Source organism: Cimex lectularius, unplaced genomic scaffold (genome assembly GCF_000648675.2).
Source record: "Cimex lectularius strain Harlan isolate CLEC.00 unplaced genomic scaffold, Clec_2.1 scaffold55, whole genome shotgun sequence".
NCBI lineage: Eukaryota > Metazoa > Arthropoda > Insecta > Hemiptera > Cimicidae > Cimex > Cimex lectularius.
In genome coordinates this window covers 1,868,410-1,884,741 of record NW_019392647.1, presented here as the reverse complement: position 1 = coordinate 1,884,741, position 16,332 = coordinate 1,868,410, and the positions used below count along the sequence as shown (strand labels likewise).

Genomic DNA, 16,332 nt, shown 5'->3' with positions numbered 1-16,332 from the left:
ACCGTTCACTATTTTCAACTTTTAAATAGAAAATCTTCCCTCAACTGTTAGAATTATTGAAGCAAACCGACGGACTGATACAGTTTTTATTTATATACATCAAACCAACCGAAATTTTAAAAGCATATGCTTAGTCTTTTCTTCTTTAAAAGGTAAACTTAAAAGAAAGCACAGGGATATGAACAAGAATGTAAGAGGTAGATAGTTACATACAGATAAAAATAGATACGTACATAGACACAGATAGAGATAGATAGATGCAGACAGGGATAGATAGATAGTTTCAATACAGATAAAAATAGATACATAGATACAATAGAGATAGATAGATGCAGACAGGGATAGATAGAAAGTTTCAATACAGATAAAAATAGATACATAGATACAATAGATAGATAGATAGTTACATACAGATAGAAATATATAGATGCATAGATAGATAGATAGATACAGATAGAGATAGATCGTTACATACAGATAAAAATACATAGATACATAGATAGTTAGAAAATATCAATAGATAGATAGAGATAGAGATTGGTAGATACATAAGTACATACAGATAAAGAGGGATATATATAGTTACATATAGATAGAGATAGATACATACATAGATACAGATAGAGATAGAGGTAGATATACATATACATACAGATAGAGATAGATAGGTGCATATAGAGATAGATAGATAGTTTCAAAACAGATAGAAATAGATAGATACATAGATAGATAAGAAAGATCAATGGATAGATAGATAGAGAGAGAGAGAGAGAGAAAGCGTGAGAGAGAGAGAGAAACCGTGAGAGAGAGAGAGTGATAAAGGGAGGGTTGAATAGAAAGAAAGAGGATCGTATAAAAACATGAAACTTTTTTTGAGAGGGTTGATTGATTGATTAGTGGATTAATTATAGTCTCAGTGATTTGAAGTAGAGAAAGATAAATACATTGACGTAAAGAAATAGAGACACAGAAAAAACGGTTAACAATAACTTTTCATACTTTTTACTTTTCACATATTTCATGATCAAATTTACCAAGGTACCCTCCCAGTAAAATCAAAAATAGAAAGAAGTAAGAAAGAGATATGGAAATGTAACATTGTTTAAAAATCAATTTAAAAAAATAATTAGGAGACATTTTTGTGTTTAATATTTTTTAAACTAATCTAATACTTTATTCAGGACTAGAGCCCCTACGAATCACAAAAAGGTCACACAATTTTTTCATACCTGGCACTTGAATTAATGAAATTTTGACGTTAAGCGTCAAGTAAAATAAGTTGAACTAAATCTTTTAATGGAAAATATAAAAAATATGGTTAATATTACCAATAATAAGAATTTAGGGATAAATGTAATAATAAAGAACTCTGTGTTTTGCGGACAGAAACACAAACTGTAAACTTAAAAGTTGAGAAAAGGAAAGTAACAATATTTCTAATGTAGCAAAAGCATCAAATAATATTGTAAACTTTGTTGGCTCTATAGATGAGGTGTTGATAGACGAGGTATGTAAAAGGTATGATTGGCAAAATGACAGAATTCCAGAGATTTGTGGGCCGAGTTAGGAAGGACCTTTCGAAAATGGAGGTTTTAAAACGAGGTCATTGGGAAACGAGCGGGTGTTAAAGGTTTTGAACTGAAGTGACTAGAAAATACAGTGAGCCCGACGAGAGTTCATGGATTGGTAAAGGAACGAGCCTAGAAATACTGTCTACGGAAGGAGGTATAAAGCCAGGATAGATTTGAATACAGGTGTGAGATTTTAGACATTCGGGGGATGCCGAAAATAAATCTAACAACAATTCATCAGTTTTTCAGACGCTCTTCTTGTTCTTCAGAAAGTTCACCATAAGCGATTAAGCAACAGAGCTGTTGCCGAAGAGAGGTGAGGGAGGAGAAAAGGAGTTTACTAGTGGTGAAAATTAGATGGAGCCAGGACCGGCGGAATTGAATGAGGAATCCGATACAGCGTCGGGCAATTTAGGAAATTTGTGGTTTTCAGGAAATGTTTTGATCGATGGTTTTTAACAGTGGAGAAGAGGTTGTTGATGATGAAAAGAGAGATGGGGGAGGTATTTCAGGAGGTGACATGGATAGAGGATAGACTGCGTGAGATAGAAAGGGAATGAAAGAGATTCAGAGTGATATAGGGAGTAATATAAAAGAGCGCGTGAAATAGGGAGAAAAACGAAAGATAACACCGACTGATAGTAAAACAGAAGAAGGGAAAAAGTAGAGACAAGAAGAGAAAAAGGCAGGAAATAAGAGCGAGAGAGATAGATCATAAGAAAAAGAGAAAATAATTACAAAATATAAAAAAAAGATATAACGATTGTAAGTGGGTGCTGAGCTAAGGCGATATGGATTCAGAATTAAAAATACTGATAGTAAGATAATCATAGCGACTAAGGTAGAAATGTGTGACATCGTGGTAAAACAAAGAAAAGCCGTGTTAGTGAGAGTGAGCGACGTAGGATGAGAGAGTGAGAGAGTGGGATTGAAAAAGACAGAGAATGAGTGAGAGCGAGGCAGATAGAGAGAGGGAGGGATGAATAGAAAGAAAGAGAACAGTATAAAATTATTAAACTTTTTTTTTATAGTGTCATTGGTTCAAGAGAAATTCAGCCGGGCCACCTAAAAAGGACACCATATATCTACGAGGTTATACGAACCCTCGGGGTGCCGGTGTTTTAGGGAAAAAAAATTTATAACTAAGTCGGGTTCGAAAACAGGGCTGCTGGATTCGAACCTGGGACCTTTACCTTACAGTGATGAGCGCCGCGTGAACCCGTGCGGCCAAAGACGCCCCAGTTAAATTTAACAAAAAGAAACTAACAAGATGGAAAATAATATAGATACATTAAAAATAGTACAATAAAAAACGTATATATGTAAATACATTAAGTGCTTAGTTGAAACTATTTAGTTGTCAAACCAGTTTATAGTAATTCGATGTTTTTTCTGTTAATCAAGATAAATGGAAGCCGAAGTTCTTGGCTTGAATCCCGCTCATGTCACTAGCTTTTTCAACTCAACCAAGAACTTAGATAAAAGTAATAATTAATTGAAATAAATAGAATTGTTCTGTCAATTGATAAGCCTTGAGTCTTTACTTGTACGACGATTCTCCAGCTGAAAGAAGAACCGTTCGTCTTTTAAGCCGGTGATGAGAGTACAAAAAAAGGTAAAACAATTTCTCCGTACCCGAATTCCAGTAGGTAAGTAAAAAGTAGTTATAACCGGCGGTGTCCAAAATTTCCCGTTGCTTTGATTAACTAGAGCCGCTTGTTTCTACAGCCTCTGGGATTGAATTAGAGGGTTATTGAAGTGGCAAGGAGGATCGGAATTGGGTGCATTCCATAGGGTTCTACAGGTCCCGCCTGGTCGTAATCCACCGTGACATTGTCCCTCCGATATACGTGATCCCTTCCTTATAGCGGTATTCCCGTCATTAGTTTCTCATGTCGGCACCCGGTGAAACTAGTCTCGAATGAACAACATTTTCATGGTGGTCGGAGGACAGTTCGTACAGCAGGTTCTATACATTCCGATGTTTATTGACGGAAAATAAAAAAACGTTAGATTGTTACGTTCAACATCTGAGAATTAAAACATGCGGAATTGTTTATTTAAATTCTCACCTTCAAAATTTAAGGGCTTAGGCGATAAAAAATGGTCGACTACAGTAAATGGAAGTACCTAGACATAACCGACGACGAGGACGAAGAACACAAAGTCACAAACTCACCGTATATAAGCAACAAGAAAATCAAGCCGGATGAAGAAATACTCGACAAAGACGATCTCGAGAGGGCCAGGAAAATGAACCAAAAGAAAAGAAAAGAGATAAAGGATCTACTGGCAGAAGGGGAACGTGTGGATATAGCCGTCATAAGAGCCAAACTCGAAGAACTAGAGAGGGCGGAGGAACAATTGGCCCAAGCGGAAAAAAAACTAAGGACGAAGAAGAGAACATCATGGACTGTGGCTAAAGGGAGTCACCTCGGTTTTACAAAAACGTACATCAACAAACCGCGCTCGAAAAAATACGGAAATGTTGAGGACGAAATAGAAAAACGCATGCATATATTTGTAAAGCATAATAGAAAACAACTGAAGGAATTCGCCACGTTGAAAAACTGCAACGACTGTAAGGAATTTTTGTTAGAGCATCCTCATCTTGTTTGCGAAGACGCTGAAATATACTTAGTCATCTGGGGCATCACGTTACAATTAGAAGGGAAACAATTCTTCTCCCAGCATTTAGCCCGTCAATGTCTTTTTATACATTTCATTTTAGAAATGTCGAAAAGGCTCGATGCCGACCTCAAAACCTGCATAATCTCGTTTTTCACCAAGATACAAATCTGCGACGAAGAGTATAAAACTAATTTCGAGACTGAACTTAACACTTTAATCGGCCGGATCAGGAAGAAGGCTAAAGAGAAAATGGACATAGCCGTACGGGAACAGGAGGCGGAAGACCGGGAGGCGAGAGCGGGCCCCGGTGGCCTGGATCCGCTCGAAGTCTTCGAATCTCTGCCGCACTTCATGAAAGAGTGTTTCGAGAGAGAGGACGTCTCGATGCTTCAAAAGATGATTGCCGAGTTGCCGGAAGAAGAGGCAGCATATCACATGAAAAGGTGCGTCGATTCCGGCCTCTGGTTGCCCTCCGGTGCCAAACGTCCCAACAGATGCTACGGCGAGCTAGGTCGGGAAGATACTGGGAACACATCGTCTTCGAGCTACTAGTTCCTGTCCAGTTTAAAACTGTCATCATCCCTTTCGGGCTGGTACTGTTTTATGTCATTTGTCTAATCCTGTCCTTCAAGCTTATAGAAATGAATTTAAAAATAGGACATATGGCCTATAAATAGCAAACTCACACATACAACACCTAAAAAATACTTGTTCTCTACACAAGTCACCTTATGTCTTATAGACATCGAAAGGCGAGAAGCAGGGAAGAAAACGGCATTTTTTCGTTTCTTACAATAAATATACCAAGAAGATATTTTTTAAATAAACTTTTTTTTTTAATTTCATCTACTCGTTGTCAATAAAATGTATATAGCTATTGCTAGGAACAGGCTAGAAATGATAGAAACATGATTTATAGATTTCCCCTTGGGTTCTACTGAGTGGCGAACTTGTAATTTGGATGCGTTAGTGTAGAAAGGATTGTGTAGGTGAATTGGACTATTTTCTTTTTTAATTTAAATAATGTCACATCGTATTGGACATCAACAACAACATATTAAACGTTAACCTTGTAATCTATCATAAAAGCCGATAAACTATATTTCAACAAATGTAAAAAAAACCAACGGCAACCAATATCTTTCCCCCTGAGATCTGTGTGAGATGCGCGTCGGTTTGCCATTTTTAATACTTTGGTCCGCCTATTCTCGCTGGTCTGTTGGTGTGTGTAGCTTTCTTTAATTTGTACGTCAAACATAGTACTAGTTATGTTGGTGACATTTTCCGTAGTGGACATCAGCCATACTAGACCTGAACATTTTGATCTATCGTAAAGACTGACTACAAACTATAGATCGACACGTACAGAAGAAATACGATGTTCCTCTGGAGGTATGCAAATTGATTACCGTAGTTTCGTTCTCTTCAGAATATTTTGTTCATCCCTTCACTCTCTGTCAGAATCGTTTTGGCGTATCACCATCTTCATTGATGTACCAGTGTAAAAAATAATATGAAGGTCTATTGACTTCTTTTATTTTTTAATTTTTACGATGTAGTGGATATCAACAACTTCATACTGCACCAGAATTTGTTGACCTTACTATCAAAAAACGGGCAAACTATTTTCCACATATGGAAAACCAATGAGTATATACTTTTTAGGAAGGGGGGTTCTGCTGAGGATGAAGACAAAATACGGCTTTCGATGTATTTTTTGGCTATTTTTATTATTTAGGTCCATTATCATCGCTGGTCTGTCAGGTACGTCTTGGCATCTCGGCATCTTCAAAGTTGTGTCAGTGAGGAAAGGTTATATAGGTTTACTGGACTTCTTTTCCTTTATGGTCTGTATGTCACATATATCTTTAATTTCACTTATTTCGTGGTCCGCTTGACCAATTAATATATTGCAATTAATTAAAAAATGGCAAAAAGGAGGGAAAATTCAAAAGGTGGGGTTGAGATGGGAAGTTGGTGTCCGAGTGGATCGAGGTCACGATAGCTCAAGTGGTAGAGCAGCGGCATATCAAGCCGAAGATCGTGGGTTCGAATCCCGCTCGTGCCATTGACTTTTTTTATCTCAACTAAAAACCTTAATTAATTGTAATATATCTTTAATATCGATTTGTTGGTGCATTCTCCACAATCACAACACCAATAACATAATAGACCAGATTTTTTTTGATCTGTGCAAGTCTGTGAGCCATTTTGTTGGATCTCGCCATCTTCAGTGATATGTAGAAAGTGCTTATAGATGTATTTGACTTATTTTCTTTTGTAATTTTTATGATGTCGTGTAGCTTTACTAGAAATGCGTTAGTGATATTCTCCTCTAGTGGAAATCAACAAAAGTACCATATGAGACCTGAACCTGAAAAGGAGAAGGACGTCTAGTGGTTTACTAATTGTTTTAGTTTTATTCAGTACAATTTTAGCAAGACTAGACATAAGAAAACAAACGAATAATCTTGAGGTCCGCGGGATGACTTTCCTCTTGGGGTGTTCGGAATGATGTAGCAATAGTTTAGTTTTTACGAAGATTTTCGTACATCTACCTTACCTGGTCTGTCTGACATGTTTTTTGAACTCTCTATCTTCAGTGATATGTCAATCAAGGAGTGTATAGGTGTATTTGACTTATTTTCCTTTTTAATTTTTATACCGTCATATAGTTTTAATAACACCATCATGTCCCTATAATGGATATCAACCTCAACTTATTATGATCAAACTCAAACACTAAATAGCGGCAGTTACTAGTAAAAGTCAGGCAAAAATAGAACCGCTAATCAAAGAGCATATAACAAAGGCTACAACAGAACCAACTCACTAGAAAACAAAAGACACACAAACAGAAAATATACCACGAACATACAGGGGAAGAAACCGACAAAGTAACGTACCTAATTAGCAAATTAGGCATAATAACTGCAGTGAATAAAAACCAAACAATTAGTAAACCGCTAGATACTCTTTTACTGACCCTGCATTGAAGATAGCAAGAAACCTGAACACGTCTGGCAGACCATAAATACAAAACGTTGAACCTACGTTTAGGCATCCGTTTATATCTGTATTTTTCAACCTAGATTAGAATTTTATTTTATGATTTATGATCTCTTTCAGCTTCAATGATAAACCGCTAACGAAATATTGTCTGTTTCAGGTAAGTGCCAGATTTCGTTTTCGGACGTGGAACACCCGTGGAACCCCGGTGCGAAGTTGCGCGCTCTCCGAGATGTGGGTTCATGTGGGTGATTCGGTATGTGGAGCAAAGGTTAGTGGCATGCGAGCCCGCATTTATAACCGGAGGCCGGCTCCCTCCACGCCGGCAAGACAGGAAGCATTCAAGTCTTGACCCGAACGCCGTCTGACCTTGTCGTTCGTTAAACTCACTCGGACTTTCACGGTCTTCGTTCCCATGGCGGGTGAGCTTCCGGTGGGAACTGTGAAACTAAGAACATCACCTTATTAAGAGTTTTATGATACAGGCTTTAATTTTATTTGGCATAAAGAGACGTTTCGGTCCATCTGTTTGAGGTCATGGCATGCAACCTAATTATTATGAAATTCTCTATACTATACCAACAGTATTCAGAACAACTATCGATATATAAAAAAATCCTTCTTTAAGCAAATAATCAGTTATCTTCCAATCCTGTAAGTTTGTTAAGTAGCTTAAGAGTAAAAAAACTAAAAGTTACAGCATACATTTTACAAATAATTTCCATCGTTCAATCAAGGATTCAATATTTACGAATTTGTTATTGATATTCTTTTCGGTATTACCATAATCTAATAATCTAAAACAGGACAACGAAATGGTTGTCCTTGTTATGATTGTAAAATATCTTCTTGAAATCTTAGTATGATGAACATTTAGTTAAATCGTTTTCCTGTAACCTTGAAGATGGATACATAAATAAATAAATATATACAAGAATATAACGATCGATATGCAAATAAATAGGCGGATGGGCAAAGTGTCACATGGATAACTAGTCAGGATGAGTAGATAGTTGTATAAAAATACATCGGTAGAAAAAATGGTAAATAAACAGGCAGATGGATATCTGGATGAATATCTATGGCTATTTATAATAATAAATCAAGAAGCACAAAACAAAACTCAAAAGATTGCGGATTGCGAAATCGCGTCTGAATGACTAAAGCAACAAGGATACGATCATAAAATCCCAAACTACAGAGCTTATTTAATATTACATTTTTAGTAAAATAATAATATAATCTTGAACACAAACCGCCAAACATTTCTCAACATATTTTATCTTTTTTAGTTGTGTTTTGCACCATTAATGTGGCAGAATTTCAGTAATTAATAACAGATCAAACTACCTCTTGGCCCAGTGCGTGCAGAATGTGTTATTTACATTTTTTCTGAATATTTTGACTTTTCAAAACCTAGGGGAGTCTTTTGTTACGGACATACTGTAAAAATGATTATGATTAGGCAGTTTTTTATATACTGCTTGATCGAATTTTTATCGTACAGCTCTGATGCGAGGTCGTCTTACAAAATATTTTTCTTATTCACTATTTTCATAATCCACAACGTCTTTGCTCTAGTTTTATTGTCCTTTAATATAATATTGACGTTTATTAACTAAGAGTTTTGGCACAATTTTATTGAAGAAAGGATATTGGGAACTCTTACAGACCCCTCAAGCACTGCAGATTTGTATTTCATTTTAAATTCTACATTTAAAAAATAGAACATTGTTCAGTTCTTATCAAACAGAAAAATAAAGTTTAGTTATTAAATGAATTATTAGTTCAAAATTTTACGAAATATCGTTGATGACACCTTCGTTATTGTTGAAAATTCCAGAAATGTCATTTACTTTAGATCATAAAAGTTTACAAGAAAAAGCTGTTTCTTCTTTTCTAATATTTCGAAATGGCAGGTATTCATTTTCATCCATGTAGACATTAATTTATTGGTTCTAATGTACACAAGGCACTCTGATGAAGTCTTCTTAGCCAGTATCACATTTATGCCTTTTTTCAACCATTGTGTCTAGTTATTATTCTACCCATAAGGCACGTAAGTACAATACAATTATTAATTGGCCATTGTTTTACAGTAAGAACAACAGAACTTGTGGCTCATCATCCAGACTTCTGTTTTGTAATGTAGTTAAAGATTTTAAATGTACTGAAGATTCAGTATTTATTTTATAGTACTTTTCCGTTTGGAAATGAGAAAATGAAGCAATGCTGTATTTAATAAGATGATCAATCATTGTCAGATTTTTATGTAATTAATCCGCATGGTCATTGTATCTGAAGGATTCCGACTGTCCGACAACAAAACGGAATTTGTCGACGCGACAACTCGTCCGACAATTGATTATGAGTTCAATCTTTAAGACCGTTAGTGATTTTTTATCTTCCGTTGGACAAAAGTCCTTTTGTCCTTAGAGTCTGTTCTTTTTGTAAAGGTACGGCAATGACATATGCTTTCTTTCAACTCACACGCTATCCAACTCAATAACAAACTTTAAGGATTGGAAGATTGTCGGAAGAATAATGGCTTTCACAGAAGAAAGATAGACTTCGTTCTTTCACCAGTTTCTTTTGATTCTTTGGTGATCTTGGTAGGTGATCTGTCCGAAATAATTTCTTTGGAGAAAAACTGTTTATAAGTGTCTATTCAAATGAGCAGGCTAATGAGCTCGGTTCCGGGTTAAAAACGGTACCGTGTTATCCGTTCCTTTCATAGCGGATTTTCTTGTTTATATCGAAGTTCTAGCAGAACCAACGGTGTACTTCTGGCCATGAATCAGATTAAAATATCTCCAATTGGTTCGATTCTTCTTGGGGATCATATTAAGAATTACTACACTTATACGAGTGTGTGTGTGTGTGTGTGTGTGTGTGAGAGAGAGAGAGAGAGAGAGAGAGAGAGAGAGAGAGAGAGAGAAAAGAGAAAGAAAATAAAGCGAAGGAATCTCTTATCAGTTTTTATTTATGTTTTGGTTCTTCCTAAAATTATCTATTATGCATGTTTTAGTTTCTTTCATGAAGACTTTTTTCTTAATGAAAAGGAGATACATATGTCACGTTTCGATTTGAAAGTACCGCCATGCCCCTCCACACACATCTGACAGTGAAAAGAGTAGGGACTAGGAAAGAGCTATTTTTTCAGTCAAACAAACAATTCCCTTCTGTCCTCCATGGGTTAAGAGCTGCTAATTTGTAATAAAAATTTGGTGTACACACAATCAAGTGAGTAAATTTTATATTTTGACGTCAAAGAAACTAAAAATAATAATTGTATTTTAATTTAAAAAAGGGTTGTAACAAAAAATATATTTTTATAAAGAAAACTAAAAGAGATAACATTTGATTTTAAAAGTTATGTTAAAATATTAATTGTATTTTCTAATTGGTGATCAAAAATTAATAATGATAACAATAATAATTTCCTTTACTTTTAATTTTCTTTATAAAATGAGAATTAAATTCGATTTTAAAATTAATCTTTGTAGATTCTGAAATAGGTTTTATTATAGAATAAAAGATTCTTTAAATAATAATTAATAAAAGAAATTGTAATCTTATTTAAAAATAAATTGTAATAAAAGATTTAAATTTAATTAATATTTTGGTCTCGTATTTATTTTGGTTTGAATTGAATATTTGAATGGAACATATTAAAAAAAGGTGCCTGATCAATAAATTAAATTATTGTAGTCAGGTCCGATCATAGAAAAACCTCTGGGACCTTGTTTTCGGTCCTCCGAATTCAGGGTTGGGCCCAAAACAAAAGAGAACATTCTTTCTCAGTCTGTCTGTCTGCCTGTCACCGAGATAGAGTGTATCTCGTTGTATATTTAACTATTTGTCTTTCTATTTACCTTTCTCTCTATATATATTTACTACTGGAAAAAAACTGAGCGTTATCAATCATTTTTTAGTTTTTATTACACATAGATATCTAGATAGATAGAAAGTTATAGAGAGAGCTAGAGAGAGAGAAAGAAAGAGAGAGAAACAGAAAGAAAGAGAGAGAGAGAGAGAAAACCTGTGTTGTATCTGTTTGTGTTTCAGCTTAACTGTGTATGTTCTTTCTTAGACTATAGCTTATGTTTAGTTTCTTTTATCGTGCAATGTTTTTTTGATAAGAAGAAATGAGGGAGGAGAAAGGAGTAAAAGATAGGGATATAGACAGCCAGCCACATGGATAGATAGATAGAAATAGATAGATAGATAGATAGATAGAGAGAGAGAGAGTGTGTGTGTGTGTGAGAGAGAGAGAGAGAGAGAGAGAGAGAGAGAGAGAGAGAGAGAGAGAACGTGTGTTATATCTGTTTGTGTTTCAGCTTCACTGTGTTCTTTCTTAGTCTATAGCTTAAGTTTCGTTTCTTTTATCGTGCTATGTTTTTTGATCAGAAAAAGTGAGAGAGAAGAAAGGAGAAAGAAATAGGGAGACAGACAGCCAGACACTTGGATAGATAGATACATAGAGAACATAGAGAGAGAGAGAGAGAGAGAGAGAGAGAGAGAGAGAGAGAGAGAGAGAGAGTAAGAGAGGGTAGGAGGGAGGGAGGGAGAGGTATATTCTTTCTCAGTCTGTCTGTCTGCCTGTCACCGAGATCGAGTCTATCTCGTTGTATATTTAACTATTTCTCTTTCTATTTACCTTTCTCTCTATATATATTTACTACTGGAAAAAAACTGAGCGTTATCAATCATGTTTTAGTTTTTATTTCGCTTTGGTTTTGAAAAAGAACTGTATATGTATGAATATGTAATCTTTTGGAAATTGGTATAAGCTGATGGAAAAAGATATAAAAATATTTTATCATATTACTGTGTTTAAATATGAGTTTAAATATGTAATTAAACTTTGAGACATCCGGCAGTATTACGGCATTTTATTAATAAATTGGCTTTTTATAAGTTGTTTTCACCAATTGGGTCCGTGAATAAGCAGTTTTTTTTTTGTTTTTTTTTTAATCCGTAGCCGATTCTTTAAGTTCGTCCCGACCTTTCGCCTTGTAAAAGTGTGTCCAATGGGGGTCAACAGGTCTCAAAAGAGATTCGAGGCGTAGCGGACTGCTCCGGGCGATGACACCCAACTGTGAAAAAGAATATTGACTTTACGCCCCGGCGAAATCTCCCTTTAATGACTGGATATTCTTCTGCATAGCTCGGTACGTTCGGACACGACGCGAACACCTCGTTGAATGCAATTATCCGACGGCCAGGTCTGAATTAATGACAGCCGTAAATACGATCTGTCCGGCATTGATTATCGCTGTCGATAACGAAAAGACGTGACGCTGGCTTTACTGTGGAAATTCTTCCCTTCGGCGCGAGATAATTTTCTCCAGTCTACGAACTTGTTCAATAATCAAATTATCCATTTTCAATAATAAATACATCTAGCTTTTATTCTCACTATAATTTGTTGTAAAAATTACACAAATTGTCTGAAGATGAAAAGAGATGATTAACTCATAGCTGTTGGCCCCTAATCCTACAAAAAAAATTTTGTAATTAGTGGCTCTATTATAGTTTTTTTTATATTAGGGAGTGCCAAAACAGCTATCAAAGTTTAATGTGGTTATGTTATCCGTTAACAATGTTATAGTAGGCGGCGTCGGTGGCCGCAACGGTTTAGGCATTGACACGGCGCTCATCACAGTAAGGTAAAGGTCCCGGGTTCGAATCCAGCGGCCTTGCATTCAAACCCGATATTCTTACATATGGTTTTTTTTTTCAAAAACACCGACACCCCGAGGGTTGATATATATACCTCTACGAACCCTCGTAAAAAATATTCTAGTGTCTGCCACTTTATCACTTCTAGTACGAAATTAACAAACTTATAGTCATAATGGTCCGCCTGTTCTGGCTCTTTTCATCAGAAGGCCTCGTTTAAAAAAATATGGAAAATAAAGGAAAACACACACCTGACTAAAGAGAGCTGAGTCAAGCGGACCAATATTTTTTACGTGTTTTGTGCTGAACTGTAAACCTGCCTAAATTTCTTTTATCTAGGCAAAATTTAGAAGGAAAAGTAAATAATATGTTTTAATTCTACTTAATGTTTAAAAAATAAATAAAATGATTTTACATTTGATAGTAATTTGATCAAATATGATTAAGATAAGCAGGGATAAGCGGATCTATTTTCTATGTAGTACAAAATTCATTCTTTTTATTAAAACAAGCTTCAAGTTTTAGAAAAAATGGAAATTAATGAAAATAAAAGAAAATCGCACATCTAACTAAAGAGAGCGGAATCAAGCGATCCGATTTGCTTGTGTTATATGCTGGTCTGTATTCCTACCTAAATTTCTTTTATTTAGGCAAAATTTACAAGGAAAAGTTCCTGAGGAAAACTCAGGATCTCTCAATTTGAGTCAGGTTTTCTTTAAGGGGTTTCTTCGTTCTGTTGATTGATGTACTATTCTATTTTGTTTTTGTTAAGCCTGTAATCCTGTACAATTTTTTTCAGAAAAAATCAGAAGGCAATAAAAAAATCAGGTTTTTTTAGATTTTCAAAAGAAATTGAACACATTTGGTCAGGTTTTTAGAAAATGTGTCCTTCTGTACAAACATCTTTTTTGCATAGATTCTTTATCTTGTGCGATTTTTTTATTGACATATAGAACATAAAATATATATGAGTTTTTTCAATTCAAAAAATGTTAGATCGCCAATAGCTATTATGGTCCCCATATTCTTGCTATTTTGACAAAGTCTTGGCTTTTTCTTCTAATGTAAAAGGATTTATTTTGGAAAAATAACACATATATTGGACAGTCCAATATTTTTTTAAGCAAGCTTTAATGGGTACAAAAATAGTTGAAAAGTTGTCAGCATCATCCTGTTATCTAGATCTGCAAAATCTCGTTGTTGATAACAGGTTTTCTTTATGTTCTTTCTTCCTTCTGTTTGATGATTATTCTTTTTGTTTTAGCTAGGACTGTAATCTGGTACAATTTATTTTCTTTCAGAAAAGCACATAAGGCAATAAAAATTCAGATTTTTGCAGATTTTCAAAACAAATTGATCACATTTGGTCCTGGTTTTAAAAATTGGTTTGTCCTTTTGTTAACAAATATTTTTTTCGAATTAGCCTTTAATCTTGTACAATTTTTTAAAAATTAAAATTGAAATTTTAAAGGAATATCTGAAAATTTTCAATCAAAAAACAGTTTAATTTCACTTTTTTCTTGAATTAATATTTTTAATATATAATCGTTAGAGCATAAAAATATAAGTAACATATACAAATAAACACGTAAGATCTTAAATACACCTGTAAAAGTAAAAATTACGCAGACCTATTTGTTGTGTTTTAATTGTTGTTTAATTTATTTTATTAAAAAGTTCGTAAAGAGATTACGAAACTGTACAATGCGTTTTGCATATTGATTAAAATTCCATGGGATATGCTGGTATACGAACCCAGGACTCCTAGCGTGCCAAATACACGTCCCACCACGTGTCCCTAGCATTTATTTTATTAAAGCGAAATTGGTACTGTACAATAATTAGTCATTACTCATTAATTTGTCCACTGTACCAGCGAATTAAAAAATATTTTAATAGATAAAATATTTATTTGTAGTCAATACTAGCATATTATCTGGAATGCCATCTTGCCCTGTATAATATCGCTGGTTTGTTGAGGTTTCTTTATTTCGCAATTTATTTAATTATTTGTTATTTGTGTGTGGTGTTTAGTGACCCTTAGTTAAATATTATTTGGAGATCGTGAGATGCGGCCTGGTGAGAAGTAGGTTTTAGAAAAACATTTTCTTTATCGTGCCAACTTTTCGATCTTTATGGAGAACATCTTCAGGGCTCAAAGTGTAAGTTTTCTGTGTAAATGTGTCTTGTATATCGTGAGATATTGGATATATATATTGGAATGAATATCTCACTGGCACTCTCTACACGACACACAAGAACGACACATCTACACGAAAAACAAACATTTTGAGCCCTGAAGATGATCTCCATAAAGATCAAAACGTTGGCACGATAAAGAAAATGTTTTTCTAAAACCTACGTCACATCAGACCGCATCTCACGATCTCAAAATAATTATTTGTTATTATTAATCATCAATAACGAAGGTCAAACAATGGTTTTATCCGACTATTCAACCTGGAAAATGTAGTGCTGAAAGGATAGCGAAAACTAGTGGACGTTGATGGACAGAGTTTATAAAATCGGCCCAGAAAATATTAAAATTTGAGTGTGAGGTGATTAGTGACCGTTAATCGATAATTATTCAGAAATCGTGAGATGCAGTCTGGTGTGATGTAGGTTTCAGAAAAACATTTTCTTTATCGTGCCAGCGTTTAGAAATACTTTGATTGAATATAAAAAATATATTTTGCATTGTATAAATTCACTTTTCCATATCGTAAATGTATTTGTTAATTGTAAACAATGTTTGTAAATCCCAGGCCCTGAAGATGATCTCAATAAAGATCGAAACGTTGGCACGATAAAGAAAATGTTTTTCTGAAACCTACATCACACCAGACCGCATCTCACGATTTCTGAATAATTAAAATTTGACTTATTTTCAACTATTTCTGTGCATGCCTTTGATTCCGGGTCGTGTTAAAATTGTCTAATATTAAAATTAACGTTTAATCCTGATTGATAGCCATGTAAAAAAGATTATTTAATTAAAATCTGTTCAAAAGGTGGGCAAGTTGTTTACAGTTGATTTAAATTAAATTCTGAATTAATTATAGGTATTCTAGTTTCTTAAGCGTTGAATAATTTCTGTCTACACCTTATAATATTGAGTATATATTTGAGAATCTGTGAACTTTTCAAGCTTCGCGGCTTATAACTACTAAGGGGTTTAATGTTACCAGCTTGTTTTTTTAAGGTTTTTTTTACCTTGGTGGGTGTGCCATTTGGTACCCTGCGGTGCAAAGGTCGCATAGACGTCTATTTCCTTCTATCCTCGTGAACCTGGCCTGTAATTTGGCCGGGTAACGGACCCGTCGAAATAAACATACACTTCTTCGGCACAAAGACTCTTTTTCTTCTTTTTTTTCTTCTTTCTCCTCTCGGGGGTGATTTTAATAGAACCGATTAAATGGGAACTCGATTCAGAAAC

The 16,332-nt window shown here is 34.8% G+C and overlaps 2 protein-coding genes across 2 annotated transcripts in view; both read left to right on the top strand.

Annotated features, from left to right (window-relative positions):
- Positions 1-16,332, top strand: part of LOC106668166 — an 80,793-nt gene that overhangs the window by 20,591 nt on the left and 43,870 nt on the right. The window lies entirely within an intron of this gene.
- Positions 3,589-4,844, top strand: LOC106668075 (hsp90 co-chaperone Cdc37-like). Its single transcript, XM_014396499.2, has one exon. It carries the CDS (start codon positions 3,675-3,677, stop codon positions 4,752-4,754), a length of 1,080 nt encoding a protein of 359 aa, XP_014251985.1. The 5' UTR covers positions 3,589-3,674; the 3' UTR covers positions 4,755-4,844.

Bases quoted from the DNA above. Each gene is read 5' to 3' on its own strand.
- LOC106668075 (XM_014396499.2), top strand. From the start codon at position 3,675: ATGGTCGACTACAGTAAATGGAAGTACCTAGACATAACCGACGACGAG.